The sequence below is a fragment of the Sabethes cyaneus genome, chromosome 3 (assembly GCF_943734655.1).
Source record: "Sabethes cyaneus chromosome 3, idSabCyanKW18_F2, whole genome shotgun sequence".
Classification (NCBI taxonomy): Eukaryota; Metazoa; Arthropoda; class Insecta; order Diptera; family Culicidae; genus Sabethes; species Sabethes cyaneus.
Genome location: NC_071355.1, coordinates 178641221 through 178660910, shown reverse-complemented (window position 1 = coordinate 178660910; position 19690 = coordinate 178641221). Strand labels below are relative to the sequence as shown.

General features: G+C 39.8%; 2 protein-coding genes across 2 annotated transcripts; one reads left to right on the top strand and one right to left on the bottom strand.

Annotated features, from left to right (window-relative positions):
* The first annotated feature begins 425 nt into the window (after window positions 1–425).
* Window positions 426–7987, top strand: LOC128743768 (coiled-coil and C2 domain-containing protein 2A). Its single transcript, XM_053840430.1, has 6 exons — window positions 426–1553; window positions 4588–6037; window positions 6096–6388; window positions 6556–7017; window positions 7081–7568; window positions 7684–7987. The coding sequence occupies exons 1-6, from the start codon at window positions 426–428 to the stop codon at window positions 7985–7987; spliced, it is 4125 nt and encodes a 1374-aa protein (XP_053696405.1).
* Window positions 7988–8052: 65 nt separating this feature from the next.
* Window positions 8053–9267, bottom strand: LOC128743941 (peptidyl-prolyl cis-trans isomerase E). Its single transcript, XM_053840653.1, has 3 exons — window positions 8532–9267; window positions 8298–8470; window positions 8053–8231 (listed from the first exon to the last, which is right to left on the bottom strand). The coding sequence occupies exons 1-3, from the start codon at window positions 9117–9119 to the stop codon at window positions 8084–8086; spliced, it is 909 nt and encodes a 302-aa protein (XP_053696628.1). The 5' UTR covers window positions 9120–9267; the 3' UTR covers window positions 8053–8083.
* Window positions 9268–19690: the final 10423 nt, after the last annotated feature.

The following is a 19690-nucleotide window of genomic DNA, read 5'->3' as shown; positions in this document are numbered from 1 at the left end:
AAGCAGGAAAAGAAAAAAAATCTAGTTTTACTTGTTCTACAACAATTATAAAAATTATCTAGGTGATAAAACCACAGATAAAACTCAGAATACAGTAATTTGCACGCACAATTTTTGATGCTTGCCAATCTAGAAGTTCAACTTAATTGAATAAAATATGATCATTCTACGTATTTCCTGTTGCTTTAAAATATGTTTTGTAGTAATGACTGCAATACCTATACTTTTTATTTGTCTAGTTCAATTGCACTACTGGCAGGCTTGCTCGCCAGTAGTTCATTTCTATAGCAACCGTAACCAAGTGACCAAATTGTATACATAACAAAACGTGTGACAGCATCTAAAATCAAACAGTGTTTTTCATTAATCAAGTTTAAAAAAGTATTCAAACATAAATTTTCGCTTAGATCCTCAATTATACAAACATGAGCGATTCAAAACCTAAATCACCACGCAAACGCCGCTCACGTGGTCGCCAACGAAAGCGGCACCCCGCACAGTTCAAGGCTGACAAACGAGCTCCTCCGCAATCAACCAGCAGTACGGTAACCAAAGAACCCGAGCAGCCTGCGATCGTGAGAAAACCAAAACCTCAACTTAATCCCGACTATATCCGTGAAGAACTGGAAATTAAAACATCATTGCAAAAATTAACGACCGATGCTAGCAGTCTGAACGATGATCGAGATCGAGAGGTAAAATTTTTTACCGACTTCTTACCGGAAGCGTTCTATGATGCTCAGGATCACTTGAGTGAAACCATGCAAGAACCGGACACCGACCCAGTTCCGCTTGAAAAGTCACCCTCGATTCAGTCCACGCCGAACGCGCACGATTCGCCGACGCATTTGGCATCCTCGTACATTCAAACTGACGAAGATGATGTCATCAAGCGTTACACGGTGCAAAAGCTAAACTTAGAAGATTCAAAACTGTTGTATATACCGGAAAAGATTCTATCCGACATCCGGGGAAATCTCGAAAAAATTACCATCAATTCCAATGATGACCATTCTCAATCGGAACCGCTGAATAAACCACACCTCAATGAAACCAACAAAACGCGCTTAATAAACCGATTGATAGAGGAAGAGCAAGAAGAATGGTTCGACGCTTGCGGTGATTTGGTAAATTTACAGGACTTCGTTACTGGCAAACGAGTGAAAGGGGTTTGTAGTAAAAAGTTTCTTCCCTACTACGTAGAGCCAATACCGTTTGGAAAACCGTCAGAGCAACTGCCGGTGGAACGAACGATAAAAGTGTTGATCGGTAAGTTGAGATTCGAAAACCATCCCTCCTTCGATGAGGTCGTCAAATTGCGACTACGGTTGGAACAGATTTACAAACAATATTACACCAGCAAAATCATGAAGGTGATGCCAAAATTGCAGAAAAAATTAGATGAAATTAGGCGCGCAATGGCTGCCACCGGTGGTGAGGTGAGTTTGTCCAGCAAATTGCAACGACGAGAACTGAGAAAGCAGATTTATCAAGAAGCCAAAGTTAAGCGTCAACTGGAGAAAGAAATTGTGGATGTTTGGAAGAAGCTGAAGGTAATTATGAAACGCATATTTCCCAAAGTTAACTCCGGTTAACAGGTTACTTACTTACTTACTTACTTACTTACTTACTTACTTACTTACTTACTTAGGTGGCTTACCGTCCTAAGACAAAGCCTGTTGAACAAAATTTCTCCATGTAACTCGGTTGAGGGCTACCGCTCTCCAATTCCTCGGACACCGAGTACTTTCCGCCAGATCTCGCTCCACCTGGTCTAACCATCTTGCTCGCTGCGCTCCTGGTCGTCTTGTTCCTACCGGATTTGAGGCGAACACCATCTTTGCAGGGTAGTTGTCCGGCATTCTTGCAACATGCCCTGCCCATCGTATCCGTCCAGCTTTAGCTACCTTCTGGATACTGGGTTCGCCATAGAGCTGTGCGAGTTTATGGTTCATCCTCCGCCTCCATACTCCGTTCTCCTTTACGCCGCCGAAGATCGTTTTTAGCATTCGTCGTTCGAAGACTCTGAGCACTCTCAGATCCTCCTCGAGCATTGTCCATGTTTCATGCCCGTAGAGAACAACCGGTCTAATAAGCGTCTTGTACAGGGTGCACTTTGTACGGGGACTTAATCTGCTCGACCGCAATTGCTTGTGGAGCCCATAGTAAGCACGACTTCCGCTGATAATACGGTTAACAGGTTAGGTTTGCAGAATCATCGAAAGTCTTATTGCCAGAATTTGTTTTTGAAATAATTGTAAATTCATGTCTAAAACACGCACAACAACTGCAACAGTTATTAGTTTACCACAACTAAATTTTAGCAATGTGGTTGGCATGAACGGCGGTAGTTGCTATCCTTATAGTAACTTTGAATGCTCAACTAAGTTCTAGTTGTTTTTTGTACAAAAATGCAACATTAGTTGTGAAAAATTGCTTACGAAGATATTTAAAATAACTAGCAAACTGCCCCGTCTTCCTGGTAGATGTTTTAAATATTTTCGTATAAGCAGAACTGCTCATCCAGAACCAGTCAGATAATGTGCCATCGAACGGAACAAGTAACGTTCGGACGGCGTAATCTGTCGATAAAGAAGGGCCAAATTCTTGAGAATGTTTATACCCATGGATTTGCTTACAGCAATTTAATCCGACACTGTTCCTCAATGATATGGTTTCTTTCGATTTCAACTAGACTTCATTTGCCGTTTAAGCTAATTTGACCACAGCGCCACAGCGAAACTGAATTCGAAAAATTTATATACCTACGGGAAAATAGGACACCGCCTCTAGTTTCTGAAAATAAATAACAGATGTTTGCGCTAATGTTTTATCATGCGCCATGCATGAGAGTTTGCTTGAAACTATCAATGATTCCCTGTTGAATACAACAGATGTCATTACTTTGTAACGCATGTTGTACATTTCGGAAACAGCTCAATTTTGCGCGATCGCCGCCCTTATTTCATTGCCCTGGTCGGTAGTAAATATTCCGATCCTTACTGATTTGAAAGTCACAAATCCTCAACATGATTTAGGAAAACGTGCTGCTCGAAAATCCTGATTTGAACGTTGGTAGTAGAGTTTTATTGGGTAGATGTTGCCATTAAGGCTTTGACTCCCGTGAAAAAAAACTTATGTGTCCATGTCCGCCGGTCCGGCAGAACAAAGGGATGAAGTCAGAGATCTCCACTGCTGACGGTTACCCGCCATGGCTTTTACCTGTCGCCCGGACAGGTTCCCGTCTACAGCCCGGATGTCGTTGGCTAAGTTCCGCCGCCATGAGCCTCTGGGTCCGCCTCTTCTACGTTGTCCTTGTGGATTCCGGTTGAGTGCTTCTCTGCAAACTTCGTTCGCTCCTTTCCTCAAGGTGTGTCCGATTTACTTCCACCTACGTTCACGCATTTCTATGGCTCTCGGCCGTTGATGACACCGACGATGGAGTTCCTCATTGGATATCCAGTTATCAGGCCACCAGGCACGAATGATGTATCGCAGGCACCGGTTAATGAATACCTGCAGTTTTTGTGTTGTCTCCGCTGAGACGCGCCACGTTTCGCAAGCATACAGTAGTACGGATTTAACGTTTGAATTAAAGATTCGGGTTTTCGTACGTAGAGTGATCTGGTTTGAGCACCAAATGTTTCGCAGACCTGCAAAGGCACCCCTAGCCTTCCTGATCCATGTGGCTATATCAGTCTTGATACCACCATTGGGCGTTGTTCGGCTACCAAGATATTGAAAGGCGTCTACCTGCTCAACTTGTTGTCCCGCTACTGTGAAGTTGGTGGATTTGTTAGTGTTCACTACCATAGACTTAGTTTTCGCTACATTGACTGTAAGATCTTCTGCCTGGGAGCTCTCGGAGAGGTCATCTAACTTGCTCTGCATATCGTCTCGGCGTTGTGCGAGCAAGAGAATGTCGTAGGCTAGGTCGAGGTCATTTAGCTGCTCCATCGTTAGAGGATTCCAAAGCAATCCTTGATTTGGTCTACTGTCAATTGCTCCAACTAATATCTCATCCATAACGATGAGAAACAGAAGCGGTGATAAAATGCAACCCTGTCTCACGCCAGTAGTAACCCTTATGGGAACGGACAAGACGCGTCGTGCAAAACCTTGCACGAGAACGCCTCGTACTGAGTAGTGTTCGACATCGGAACGATCCGGTCCGGTCCGGTCCGGTTAAAAGGCGGCACGAACTTTGTTATTCCGACTATAAAGACTAATAATCCGGTCCGATTTGGCTCTGTTCAGGTTCCGGAACCGGAATAGAGCCAAATCGGACCGGAATAAAGTCGGAATAAGAAAATTCGTGCCGATTTTTACCGGACCGGACCGGAACCCGGACCTCAATTTTCGTTCCGATGTCGAACAATTGTACTGAGCCTCGATCAGATGGACTAGCTTATTTGGAACTCCTCTACGCCTTAGTGCGCCCCAGATGTTTTTGTATATTATCTAAATAAAATATCTACTTATGATAATGTATGTTGAATTACGATTAAAAGTAATTCAAAACAGAACATAAAAATGTTCTTTTTATTTCTAGTTATAAAATGTTATACCTACATATCTTTTCAACAGGATAACAAAGCTGACCGTGGCTACAAACTAGTTATCACCAACGACGAAATAGAGCAGACGGAGGATGATAGCCAATTGAAGAAACAATTTGCACTCGATTTGGAGGAATTACTTCAAGAAGAACACGAAATTTATGCCAAGGAGAAACAGGACTACAAGATCTACCTCCGAGATCTGGAACGGAATCTCGACGACGGAGAAGTTGTTGCTGTGCATAAACCCAGGAAACCCGATCAATCACGATTGAAACAGGATTTCGAAAAATCATTTGCCGAATCATTTCGGACCGCCGGAGAACCAATAGTAGATTTATTGCTTCTGAAAAATCCCGATGATACGGTGACACCAAAGGTGAACAAAGATATGCAATTTAAAGTTAAGTTCTACATCGATAATTGTCACGTTGCATCCACCAAAGCTCATCATTTTCAGAACAATCTCTTAGTCGACTTCAATACGTCATTTTCAATTAAATTAACGACGAAAATCCCGCAAGCATTGAAAATCGAACTATACGAGAAGAACCGCCTTAGAGTTAAACTAAAACTGTTCGAACTCTACGTTCCGGTTCCTAACTCATCCGAATTGTTCGACGAAGTAGAGTACGTGCCTTATGAGTTCGCATCAGGGAACACATTTAAAACCAATGAAAGCAGAACTGGTAAAATCGATTTGAAAGTCGGTTGGCTAGAACAGGTTGGTTCAAGCCCTTCCAAAAAACGAAATGTTCCAAACCGGGCACAACTTTCGAAAGATTTGATTGAGAGATGGCTTGACGAACAGACATTTGATCCCAATGATTCCGAGACAGAACAGGTGATGGAAACATTGGAAAAACACCACGCTGCACAAGATGCGGAACAAGATGAAAAAGAAGATGGTCAAGAAAAGGATGAGCCGTTTGTTTTCAACGAAGATCTGCTTGCTTTCTGTTCGGAAGAGGAAATTAACAATAACGCACGGTTGAATATGCTAAGCCAACGATTCAACAACAATCTCAAATATAAAAATATTAAATTTATACCACAGATCGAACGAGAAATCGAAATACCGGAGGAAATGAAAATCATCGATGAAACTCTTGGTACGGATCCGATCGATTTGCAGAGACACCGCGGAAAGAAATATCTCAAAAAGGTCTACGATACTATCACTAACCACTGCAATGTGATCAATCAGGACAAGGTTAACGATAATTTACTGGTTGGTGAACAGATTCCGACTTTTGGATCGTTAAGTTTGGCATTTTTCGAAATTTTTGGTCCACGAAGGCCACTTAAACCTGCGAGGCGATCTCCAATGAGCAGAGCATCGATTCGGGTTTCCGACGTTAATCAGTTCAAGATAATCGTTACCATTGTGAGAGCCTTTGGAATACCTACTCGCTTGGATGAGCATCCGGTTACCTCAGCAAGCCGACGGAATAGTAATTTATCTGCGACGAAGTTTTGTAAGTTGAAAACGCTAAACTTTGTGTTTCTTAGTTGAGACCTCTCTTATAATTCTAGCGATCCGATCATCGAACGTCCGTCCGTACATAACTATATCAATTAAGGATAAACTTCTTCGAACCTCCACGGGTGATGGAACAAATCCCACCTGGAATGAGAGGCTGGCGATTCCACTGGATGCCACAAGTGATCAGATGCGCCGGTATTTGAACATCGATTTGTACGACGAGTTCATGGAGGATCTGCTGGAAGATGATCGAGCGCGCCTGACGGAAGTTTACCAGAGAATTTCGAGCAAATGGCTGGGACAGCTCAGGATACCAATAAGTACCATCTACGTTAACCAGAGGGTAAGTTTGTTGCCAAACAAATAGTTTCGTTCAGATTCCATTTTTTTCTAAAATGACTTTAAATTTTGAGTGTTTTATTTACACTTGATCCTAAATGAAGGCAAGGTTTTTCAGTTTCTCCATTACCATAAAAAAATAATAAATTTTTTACTTATCAATATATCTAGATCGAAGGAACTTTCGAAATCAAAACTCCTTCGATTCTGTTTGGTTACTCGCGAAGCAGCGATGACTCGCCGGAGTACACCTCTATGCTAATCGGATCCAGCCTACCGGATTTGCGTGAACTCACACACATTTCGTTGTTCATAAACTTGGAACCGAACGTGGAAATTCCCTGCTTCGACACCAACGGGCTCGAATGTGTGGAACTAGAGCAGACCAAGGCTCGGATATATTTGTGGTACGAAGAGTACCGCAATGAATTTCCACAAAGGGCAAAGCTACCGTTAGTTACGCTACTTAGTGGAAAACGTGTTTGCGTCACACGACTAGTTGGACCCATTAGCGTTCCCTTTGTTCTTGACGAAAACGTGGAACAAATGATAAGGCGCTATGTTTCACTTATTCCAATCCATTACAACACTGATGCGTGCTCACAGCTGGGTGGAGTCTGGCTAACCAATAGGGTGAGTAAATGGTAGAATAATCCTGAATTTTTATTACAAAAAAATTTAAACTGTAATTCTCAGGAAATAATGAACGTAATGTGTGCCTCACCAAAGGATTTGGGTGTCTTATTGGCTTGTTTCTACAGTAGTCTAGAGTACGAGGTATACCTTGTTTTGGGACACAGTCTTTTGGCAGGAGACAGTGTTTTCGTCATGATTCGTGAAGGCAATGAGTTTTTCCTGATAGATCCAACGAATGGCAAGCGGTACAACAGTACCGATACGTACTGTCCACTAACTAAAATCTACTATATTGTCAATCAAGACAACGCGTGGGGAAATATCCAAAAAGAAAATCGAGTATTTCTAACGCAGCTAGATGTTACTCGATCTGCTTACTGGAGACCACTTTTTAACAGATCGCACGAAGCTCCTACCGGGTGTATTCATGACGGTAACTTTTTATATAAAACGGCTTTCGCAGTATCTGACTTACAAAAAACTATTGAAAGAAAAATTATTAAAAAGATTGGTGTTTGGCGGACACATCGCAGGACTATTTGGAACCGGTAAGAAACAATACCCTTATTATTGAATTCGTCAGTTAGAGATCTCAATCGAAAATTCAACCTGTCGGATTCGTTTTACGATATTTTGAACTTTGCACCATTTATAATATTTCAGTTACGTCAGTGAGCAACTTAAAAACGTCCTGCCTAGTTTAGAACTGGACGCTTGCCTGGATACCAACGCAGACCGTCACTTAGAAGTGTTCAGTCAACTATTGGCTCCGTACAAAGTTAATGGATTTCCAGTAAATCTGCCTTACACCAATCTCTCCGCCATTGTGGCCCATGTAAAAAGCACAGGAATACATCTGAACTCTGATAACAGAGCAGAATTTGCACTTGGTTTGTACATCAAAGACTATCCCAGTAATATCTATTCAGTGTGGATTTTTCTCGTTTCTTTAACACCTAGAATTTAGGAAATGCAAATATCATCTACATTTACTTGTATTTCGTACATGTTATTTACATGTAGAATATAAAGCCTAAAATACGAACTGAATTTATTTATTTTTTCAACCCTTCAACTCCCCACAGGCAACGATCATAACTTTCTGATTTACCTTTCCTGCTTTGGACCCACAGCGTTCCATTTTCCGAACCACATCTGCACCACTAATAACATTCCCGAAAACGACATGTTTTCCGTCTAGCCAATCGGTTCTGAAAAAATTATTCAATTAGAAACTAACATTTTTTCAAACCATTTGGATGAAAACCAATACTTACTTTTCAGTGCAGATGAAAAACTGCGAACCATTAGTGTTTGGACCGGAATTCGCCATCGAAAGAACTCCGAAACCCGTATGTTTTAGTATAAAATTTTCATCAGCAAACTTTTTCCCGTAAATCGATTTGCCGCCAGTTCCATTGTTTGCAGTAAAGTCTCCTCCTTGGCACATCTACAAACAAAATCCAATGTTAGTTTCAATTCAAAATCTGTTACCTTCTAAATTTTCTTACAAACTCCGGAATTATACGATGAAAAGTGGAACCTTTGTATCCAAATCCTTGCTCGCCAGTGCACAGAGCTCGAAAGTTTTCTGCGGTTTTCGGAACAATATCCGCTCGGAGGGACATAATCACACGACCAACGTCGTTGCTGCCTATTCGAACATCAAAGTACACCTGTGGATTTCGTTTTTTCTCCTCCGGTGCTTTCGGTTCCTTTGGTTGGACATCGTTAGCCGAGGTACTATCGTCGCCCTCGGTCTGATTGTTGAGTGTTGCTCCAGCGTGCTGCTGCAGCCAGGCATCCTCGGCCCAAACCGGCTTATTGCTGCCTTCTTTGATCCGTTGAGGTTTGGCAATATTTACCCGGATCGTCCGCCCGCACAGCTCGGAGTCGTTCATGTTATCCACCGCTGCGGCGGCATCCTCAGCACTTTCAAACTCAATGAACGCAAAACCACGATGCTTTTGCGATTCGTAGTCCACCGGCATCTGGATGTCTACTAAATCACCGAACGGAATGAAAGCGTCGTTTATCAGTTTCTCGGTGACCTCATCCGAGAGGCCACCAACGTATACCGTTCGTTTATCACTTGCCATTTAACTAATCGTGGTAAATTGTATTTGAATACTAAACCTAACAAGGACTAATGATTAAACGGATTAAACTGAGATTTTTGTTTTATACAGGATATTTTTGTACGATTTACAGTTTACCTATATAATGTTTACCTAATTATTTATAGGTAAAACACGTAAAACATTAGCACTCCACTACCTACAAACGTTTTATTTCAAATTAAAAATATAAACAATAATTGCACGCTCGTCCTTTTCACCTCTAAATAGTAAAATATCTACACTCTTAAATGAGTTTACATATAAATACTTTGGGCGATTTGGGTAGTGTTTTTGTTTTTTTAACCTGCTATAGCGGTACTCAAGATAAATATTTTCCCATGGAAATCAACACTCGACCTTCTTTTGAAAGTACGAAAGTACGTGATCATGATAAAGTAATCATTTGCTCGATCGCATCGTTTTTACGATGTTGCCCGTTAACTAAGTGTTAACTAAGGGATAATCCCTACTAGTCAGTAAACCTAGGCCCTGACTCATCTATGAAACATTTGCTACTGACACGATCAATCCAGCTTTTTACGCGCTATAATGGTGGCCGCTATAAATTGTGTTCGTGCTATGTGAACAATCTTTTTGACAACTCTGCATACATCAAATCTGGCACTCTTCTCTTGCAACACTACCGTGCTCTTTCTTTCGTTTACGTCAAAGAAGGAAAGCAAAACTGTGCGAAATGTAAACAAAACTATTGCCTTCCTTCTTTTGCGTAAACGAAAGAAAGAGCAACACTGCCGTACAGGAGAAGAGTGCCCAGTTTTGATGTATGCAGAGTTGTCAAAAAGATTGATCACATATTACGAATTCAATTTATAGCGTCCGCCATTATAGCGCGTGAAAAGCTGGATAGTCCTCGCACGCTATAAGAAACGTAAATCATTCGCGCTTAAGGAAGAAATAACTATCAATCATCTATACTCTATCTACCAAAATAAAAAATAAGATGCAGAGTAGGGTAACCTACGTATTTTGGACCCCGTCAGCAGCTGTACATAATTTGAACACTTACAACAATATCAAATAAAATTATCCAAATTATGTACAGCTGAGGGGGTCCAAAATACGTTGGTTACCCTATGTCCTGTTTTTCTGAAACTAAGGTAAAGAATTTTACGAAAAGCTTTTTTCCTTCACCTCATCACAGAGCTGTGAGTGGAACAAAAGGCAATCCAGCTTTCCACGAGCGATAATGGCGGTTATTGAGCACAAGCGGGCACAATCTTTTGACATTAATTGCAGGAGCGTCGAATTCGCCCTGACGGAATTACTATGGAAACATCCATGATTGTTTGCTGTTCGAGTGTAAAAATGTAAACATTGTTTAATTTTGCAGATCAGCTGAAGAGGAACATAATTGAACGGATAAGAAGTTTTATGGATTGTGGCTTCGCAGTTTTCGGACATTTCAGGGAGAATGGCCAAATACGCAATGGAAAGTTTCTTATCAAAATGAGACGCTGTTCGAGAGCAAACTAGGCAACGGCTCGACCAATATGAAGTTAATGTTTGCCTCTGAGTGCACTCGAATGTTTAATTCGCACGATTGTAAAAAGTATCCTGAGCCGATGCTTTCAGGAAATTATGGCCGCAAACCACTACAAAAGTTTGAATCCGTTCAGTTATGTTCCATTTCAGCTGATCTGCAAAATGAAACAATGTTTACATTTTTACACACGAACAACAAACAATCATGGATGTTTCCATAGTAACTATCAGGGCAAACTCGACGCTCCTGCAATGAATGTCAAAAGATTGTGCTCAATAGCCGCTATTATCGCTCGTGGAAAGCTGGGTAAAGGGGAAAATTTTAAAGGTTTTTCAGGGGGATGTTTCAAATCCGCGGAGAGTAATAGATGAAAAAATTTATTCAAAATGTGTAAGGTCTCAAAAAATGAGCATTAAAAATTTTGTTGATTTAGGCATTCCGGGATTATTCGGCCTTCCGTGATTCGGACACTCGTGATTCAGTCTTTCATGATTCGGCCATTCGTGATTCGGCCTTTCGCGATTCGGCCTTTCGTGATTCGGCCTTCTGTGACTGTTGGAATTCGGCCATTCGTGATTCGGCCATTTGTGTTTCGGCCATTCGGTACCAGCCAGCGATGCCAGATGTGAAAACATGTCTTCATTTTGAAGACATTTCAGTAACTGTGAAGACATTTAATTTTGTGAAGACATTTTGAAGACATTTCGAAATAAATGAAGACTATGGCAGACTAGTGCTCAATATCCGCGATTATCGCTCGTGGAAAGCTGGATACATTTTTGGTTAAAAATATCCATCACAAAAATATTATCATATTTTTATCCGTGTCGCTTTGACTGGAACGAAACGTCTGCTTTTGTTGCCAGTTTCTTGGTGTTGTCGGCGGTGCCCGAAACGGTGGCCACCAGCACCATCGAAAGTTTGCTCTATAATATTTGTGAAACAGAGTTTTTCAGATCGCTCGACTTGTTCATTCAGTGTTTGCTTCCAGTATCCAGTCAAAGTAGCACGCGTTTTTTGGTTTTCTCCTACTTAGAAGACTTCTACTTAGACAAATTCGTTACTAAACGGCTCTGTTTCTGCAATTTTAATTGTCGTGTGTAATTGTTAGGTGTTTAATCCGAGGAAACATGCCGAAAATACACCAAAAAAATTACTTAAAAAAAGTATTGTGAAAGGTAAGCTAAATTTATGGTTATGGTTATGTTATGTTATGGGCAGTTGCTAAATCAGCATGTTTTATAAATTTTTAGTTGCAAACGAGGCAATTATACCACCTCAAAACCAAACGCAACACCTTGATTCCGTGACTCCTGCTCTATCCAACGATGATGGATGTAATGTTACTCTGGAACCGGATATAGATTCTAACTATCTAAAGTTCCGTTGTGCGTATTGTTAGAATCCTAAAATAGACAGATAAACATTTTCGTTGTAATTTATACTAGGTATTCAATGTTTAATAGTTCTGCTGATGAAAATAAAACGGAAAAGTTTCATCTTTTCTTTGTTTATACATTTGATTTCCTTATGTTCATTCAATTTTGACGTAGGACTACGTCTTACGGCAAGTTTTTAGATAGGGTGTCATTCCAAAAAATCGAAAAATGCGAGCGTCACGAAAAATGAAAGGTTTTGAGCGCTAATAGCTCAGCGGGTTTCCGATCGATTTTCAATATTCTTACACCAATCGATCGGAAAATCTTCTAAGAATTAACCCAAACGAAGAAAAGTATGGATTCTTGATGTTGAACTATTGAAAAATTGAAAATAATGAACCTATGTTTTTCTAGAATTCACGTTTCGTGATTGGTTGGAAGATTCTTTACGATGATCTAAACCTATACCAATTTGATATCTGTGCTTGGGAAGTAAGCTAAAACAAGTGACAAAGTTTCCCCATTTTAAAAAGATTTCTTAACACCGCGGTTCAACCTAGACCATTTTGATGTCCTTGCTTGGGAAGTACGCCAGAGAGAGTGGCAAAGCCCCCTTGTACCAACAGATTTCGTACGAACGCGATTAAACCTAGTCCAATCTGATGTCTGTGTTCGGGAAGTGTGCCAGAAAAAGTGACACAAGTTCGTTGTCCCAACAGATCGCAAATTCTTTACTGCGTGACGATTAAACCTCGGCGAATTTGATATCTGTGTTGGAAAAATGTGCTACAGCCGTAGTATTCGGTTATAATACGGCTCTGTATGAATACGCATGGTTGCCGTTTAGAAGTGTTTATCACTACATGTGATGTTGCTAAAATAGGATTGAATTGGTAAAATCCCTTCAACGTGGGAAACCATGGTTAATAAAAACAATCTAAGGTAGCAGGAAAGTAATAGTTTGTGTTCTTGATTTTGTTAAATTGTTGTTAAATGTAGCATGTATACATGTTGCATATAGCATGTATACATGAAGAATCGAATGATTACAAGCATGAATACATGCTATTATCACTACAAAGAGACTTACGTAGTCCTGCGTCACCTATATATGCGGTCGTGTCTTGTACACAACCCCTCTGAGTTTTTTTGTTATTATGTGATTTTAGTAGTTGCGGTCAATGGTCGTTCGGCGGACGATTCGACGACTTCCCCATCACATACTTCGAATTCCGAGACGGACCGGGAGAAAAACGTTTCAGTTAAAGGTATGTACGAAAAAATGTCTACTGTATAGTTATTTTTTTGTTTTACCTTATATATCTAGAGACCAACACGAACGTAATTTATTAGGAATACTAGCAGACCCGAGAAACTTCGTATTGCCACAAATTAAACTGTGTTGTACATAAATCCTGAATCTCGGATGGCTTTTGTTACAATCTTGAGTTTTGCAAGTTTCTAGGGAGTTCATGGGTGTTTTAATATACAAATTTTCCTCACAGTAAAGTAGAAAACAACTCCCCCCATTGCTTAGCCTGATAAAATAAAGCGGATAGCATTTAATTATTCTCCATTATTACAAACCATTTCGCCGAATACCATTTTGCGGAACACCAATTCTCGGCTGACCATACCCCGGAATATAGAGTTTCGCAGAATACCATTTCGCGAAAAACCTTACGCGGGATGTACCAGTTCACAGAAAATCTCTTCGTAGAAAGGATCATTTCGCAGGGGTGACCCAACCGAAAGAAAGTAATAGAGATCAGTAGATCTAGGAAAATAAATAAACCTAGATACCCAAGTAACATTTTTGTTGTATAATAGCTTATCAAGCACTTGTTCCTCGGGAATTAGCTACACAATAGTTTAATAAGTTTTTATACAACAAAAATGTTACTTGGGTAGAGGTGATCTCTACGGGGGGCTGTCCCCCGCAGTGGCCGGCCGTTCCGACGGCAGGTCGCCGGCAACACTCGCGGCCTGTGGCCGTCTCACGCTGAATTATCTAATGTTACTATTGATAGTTTTTGGTGGTCTTGTTATTGATTGATGTTTTATGTAGAGTGACTATATACAGAGTGGCGACAAGTCATCCCAAATGTATGCAATGCGGTTTTTCCAAGGTTTTTCTTTCTCTTTCCTGCACACGCGTTGGATAGGTCGTCTGCTCGATTGGAATGACACTGACAGTTAATTATCATTCCAATTTTGACATTGTCGCCACTCTGTATATAGTCACTCTAGTTTTATGAAAGAGTCTAAAATTTCTCGAGTTCGATTAGTTTTGAGTTACGCAAAAATTTCTGTTTTATTTGTATGAGAGTCCTCAGCCCCCTACCACAAGGGTGAGCCCCCACATGCCAAATTTGGTTCCATTTGCTTGATTAGTTCTCGAGTTATGAGGAAATTTGTATTTCATTTTTATGGGAGCCCCCCCCCCCTCATAAAAAGGTAAGGGGTCCTAATTCATCATAGAAAAAATTTCTGTCCCCTAAAAGCCGCATGTGCCAAATTTGGTTCAATTTGCTTGATTAGTTTCCAAATTTTGAGGAAATTTGTATTTCATTTGCATGGGAGCCCCCTCTTAAAGGCGAGAGGGGTCATAATTCCCTTCCTATAAATGGTGAGGGTCTCAATTCGCCATATACAAAATTTTTGCCTCCAAAAACACCAACATGCCAAATTTGGTTCCAATTGCTTGATTAGTTCTCTACTTATGCAGAAATTTCTGTTTCATTTATATGGCAGCCCCCCTTCTTAGTGGTGGGAGGGATCTCTAACCATCATAAGAACCTTCCCTGTCCCCAAAAACTCCTACATGCAAATTTTCACGCTGATCGGTTCAGTATTTTTCGATTCTATAAGAAACATACCGACAGACAGACAGAAATCCATTTTTATAAGTACCCAGGTAACCAATAAGCATTTCCAATGCAATTTAAAAGCAAGCCAATCAAGGCTGCTGATTTCTCCTGTGAACCAAAAATCGCTGCGCGTATCATTCGCACCGTGCTAACCTTTTACATATACACTCGCTTGCCTCATCGGTGACGAACGTATGTGCATAGGGAACGAAACAAGTGATTTTTATTTTATCCCTCTTCTGCATTGTCTTTCCATTCAGCGATTTGTTTTCTTTTACAAATAATCGTCGAACATTCGGCAATGATTCGCTTCAGTATAGATGTGATCCTAATTGACTCACAGGCGATGCGAAGCAACGTGATGAGAAGCGATGCGATTGCGAGGCGATCATATGCGGTCGCTTCATATAGATTGTTCTGTTGGCTAGCGCTGACGGTAACGTGTCTATTATTTGCAGAGTGACTAAATTGTTCAATAAGTTTGTCGTGTATATTAAAAGGACTACGTCTTCTGGGCTTTACATATGAGCAGAGGTGGGCACCGCTAACCGAAATTTCAGCTTCGCTACCAGCTAACCCGCTAAATCAAAACGTTAGCTAATTAGATAAATACAAAGAGCGAAAAATATTTTCTCGGATACAGGATACACATTTTTATGTATCTAAAAGTTGTATTGTAAAGAAATATGTAGCAAGATCTTTATGAAATAATATTTAGTCCTTTCAGTAAATTTGAAATAGTCGGTAATACTAATTTACTTTTGTTCTCGTAGTCTACGACTATAGTACGTTTTGATAATGTTCGCACTTATTTTATGTTCCCTGCTGTTCCTTATTTTGCATTTAAAATTCAACCTGACCTTGCGCTTTTCTGTGCAATTCCGTGAAAAAATTTGCAGGCATTCACGAAAAATGTTTAAAGACCATTTTCACTTGCCACATTAGCACATAACAAAAGGGTAAAAAATATTTCCATGCGACAAAACAGTTTTCTAGATTTTTCATTCGTACATTCGTTTCATTTGAGTTTTCCATCGCTGTGAAAGTTTCTGTGATAGCTTTCCAAATAACATTTTCACTGGACTGCTTAAAAAAAGTTATTTACATTTTATTGAGTTTACAGTTGGGCATAACCCCGCCGATGGGCAACTGTTTATCCCAAACCGGTCGGTAAAAAGGAAAATATTTTTTATGTTTTTTAAGAACGAAGTGTGTTCTGTCCCATGTTAATAGTTAGATTTTCATTAAAAATATTTGTTTTATTATATGCTTCAAGGATGGTTCGATCACTTTGACTCAATTTTGATTCATTTAACAGTACTGTCTGAGCGGAGCAAAATTTGACAATGTGATATATGAATCATTTATAGAACAAGTTATTATCTACAATTTTGCTGAATACAGTTTCGCTGTATCTTTTGTGTTTACGGTGCTACCATGCTAGTACCTCTTTATTAACTAAATGAACGTTCATTTAGTCACTAAAGAGTTACTAGCATTGTAGCGCCGTAACTACAAAAGATACAGCGAAACTTTATTCAGCAAAATTGTTGATAATAACTTGTTCTATAAATGCCTCATATATCACTTTATCAAATTTTGCCCGGCTGAGACGGTACTCTTAAATGAATCAAAATTGAGTCAAAGTGATCGAACCATCCCTGATATGCTAAGTTCCTGAAATTTCAAATTCCTGCATTTTCAAAATAGTAGGGTAAGTAGTGGCACATTTAGTAATAAAATTTCAAGTTTTTAGTAAATATACAATGAAATCCAATGAGCCTTTCGCTGCCATAGAAAGTTTTGTGAAAAACTATTTTGCAGATAATCTTCCTTGGTTGTTAAGAAAACTTTATTCATTGTTACCTGGTCCAACAGTTATGAATTTATATATTAAGGCATTACAAATATTTAAAACAGTTTTTGTCCTTCCGATGTTTGGTCACTAAAGGGGGGGGGGCGAAAAAAAAGAGATCGAGCCAAAAAATATGGGTTTTAAGTATTTTTTAGGTAAAGTTTAAACGTGAAAACCAAATCTATTCTAGCTTTTAAAGCCGAGGCAGCGCTAGCATCAAACGGCATTTGTGCGAACGAGAAAGATAGCATTTGGAAAATCTTGATTATTTCTTAAATAACGCTTAAAACTATTTTGTAAGTTTTCCGAATACATCATTGTGTGTAAAACCTGTATCTGATATGATATGTCACTACAGTTGAGTATTCAAAACCATCTAATGAAAGCGCACTCTCATTGAAAGTTTTGCTTCGTCTTTTTTTCTCTCTAGTGCGCTGGCTTGGCTTTAATACATACGTTATTATTTTACATGCAAAAATCTACAAAAAAAAAAGGAAAAAAACGGAAAAAATTATTTTTGGATGATTTTCGGAAATTTCATTAGGATTTCCACTTCTGTTCAGTGCGTAAACTAAACTCGTACACTCAATTTTCGAGCTTTTCACGCTGGCATGGTTTTTATGCACCGAACTTTACCTGCACCCTTTATTCTGCGCGATTCACTACCATCGCAAACGTTTGCTTTTTTCTTTGCTTTTTTCCATTCACGGCGAATACTCGATCGATTCGCGAAGCGAAGCGCTACGATGCGATGCGATGCGATGTGTTCGCCTTCGAACCCACATCCTCTACCTCAAGATTTGAATGAATCGTGCCTGATGCGATGAAAAGCCGAAGTTAGCTTGTTTTCGCTCGTGTGTATTTCCCCCTTACATGAAGCATCATGAACGTGTCAGCGTATCGACGCTACTGACTCATCCGTTGAACACAAGCTCTGTTGCTCATTCTTAGTACGATTCGCGTACGATGCATGAATTTGAATGCAACGAAGCGAATATCAGCAGCCTTGAAGCCAATAAGCATTTAAGTTGCCTTTAATGCTACTTAAATGCTATTTTGGCAAAATATGCGGCTACTTTACTGCTAGCCCTCTTATAGTGCTGACAATGCTTATTTGCAGCTAGTTACCAACAAGAAGAACTTAAATAGAATTGTGGATGCCAATTTACAACAGTTATCCCAAGTAACCATAAGCATTAATCTAAAACCGTATATTGGAAATAATTCGGCATCCCAAGTGCCAAACTTTTGTATATTAGCAATCTTAATGCTTATAAAACGTATATTAACATTGTTGATGCATAGAAGCATTAACGTAAATCAGCATTAAAGAAAGCAATATATGCGCATATAACGTAACAATATCATGCATTTAGTCAATTGCATTAAAACGAGCCGTAAGTGTTGATGAACGGCTTGTACTTGACTTCTTATTTTGCTATTCTGCGGCCACTATTTGTGCCCTCTTCCATCTGACGGTTGCCGTCTTTTTCTACCCTATTGGTAATGCAGGACAAGTAGCTATGATATGAGAGGGAATATCACCAAGATTTAAATACGACTAATTTCACCTCACTCAATCACATCCGCTATGGTTTAGATAGCAAAGGTGCAAGGAAACGAATGAGGTTGCATGACTAACTCCCGGTTCGAGCCCTGTCTAGGTGGTAAGTTTATTCAGCATTTCCAAAAATGGTTCTGTTTATCCTGCTCACCTCGAGATGCAGCAAAAAAAAAATCGCTTGCTTTTTTAGTTTTTTAAATCCCGACCGAAACTATTTTTATTTACCATAACAAGCAAACGATATGCCATCGATACTTTTTCGATACGTCGATAATGTAGACAAATTGACGTTTCGTTTAAGCCTCAAACAAACACTGATAATGCTTATTGGATGCTTGTGGCGTAGCATTTTAACAACCCGCTATTTCGCCTTTTTAGCATTATGTGAGTTCTACAGAAGTACCGTGTACCCCCGTTGGTATGGCTTTCTTTAATCTGAACATTTTTAATCTGTACCCCGGTGGTATGAATGCGTTCACATTAAAAACCGATCAAGCGTCACACACAATTGACGTTAAAGTGGACCGGTAAATTAAAAAAAAAGCAAAAAATCTTAATGCGTTTCCTCTTGCTCAGGAGCTTTGGCAATATAGCTCATATGCAACTTATCTCTCTCCAGCACTCAAAATAGACCATTTTAGTCGAAACTGCCGAGCCAATTTCGTATTATACAAACCGAACCTTTAGAATTCGCGCATGTTTGAGATGTTTTCAAAACGTTTGTTTTCGTCAAATCAAAACAACAAGTTCATAGGGTGCGCGTCTTGCGCGTGTGTGAAAATGAATAGAGTTACCAAATATTCAGATTAAAAATGAACTCGCCCAATCTGAACGCGCTGTTTTTCATATTAGCGGGGGTTGAGTGTATATAAAGAAAAATATGCTGTTAATCATAGTTCTGTATGCTTATACAATGTTGTCCCAGGACTAGTGTTTAGGGCTTACTGGCTACTTGGGTATGCAGTCAAAAAGCTGATAAACAACAACCTGCAGTACAGTGGACCCCCGTTCGTTTGAACGATTCCTCATGCAAACTAACGGGGTTAGTTTTTAATTTGAACAACTGGTAACCCTAAATATGCTGGAACTTGTGTGAACTGGCTGCCCTGCTCTTTGTTATTGTTTTGGTGGTTTGATTCAGTTGGCAGTTGCAAGCAGCGAATATTCATTCTCCGATCGGATTTCTACCATAATCGTTGGGAAAACGCATTGTGAAACAGATTAAACACGCTAGATCTGCACAAACAAATCGTGTTTATGTGCATTGTCTGCATCAGCAAATGATGTCATATTGAGTATGACGTTTGAACCATTTTTAATTTGCACGTCGTGCAAACCAACGGGGTTCAAATTAAAAAGTGTTCAGATTAAAAACGGT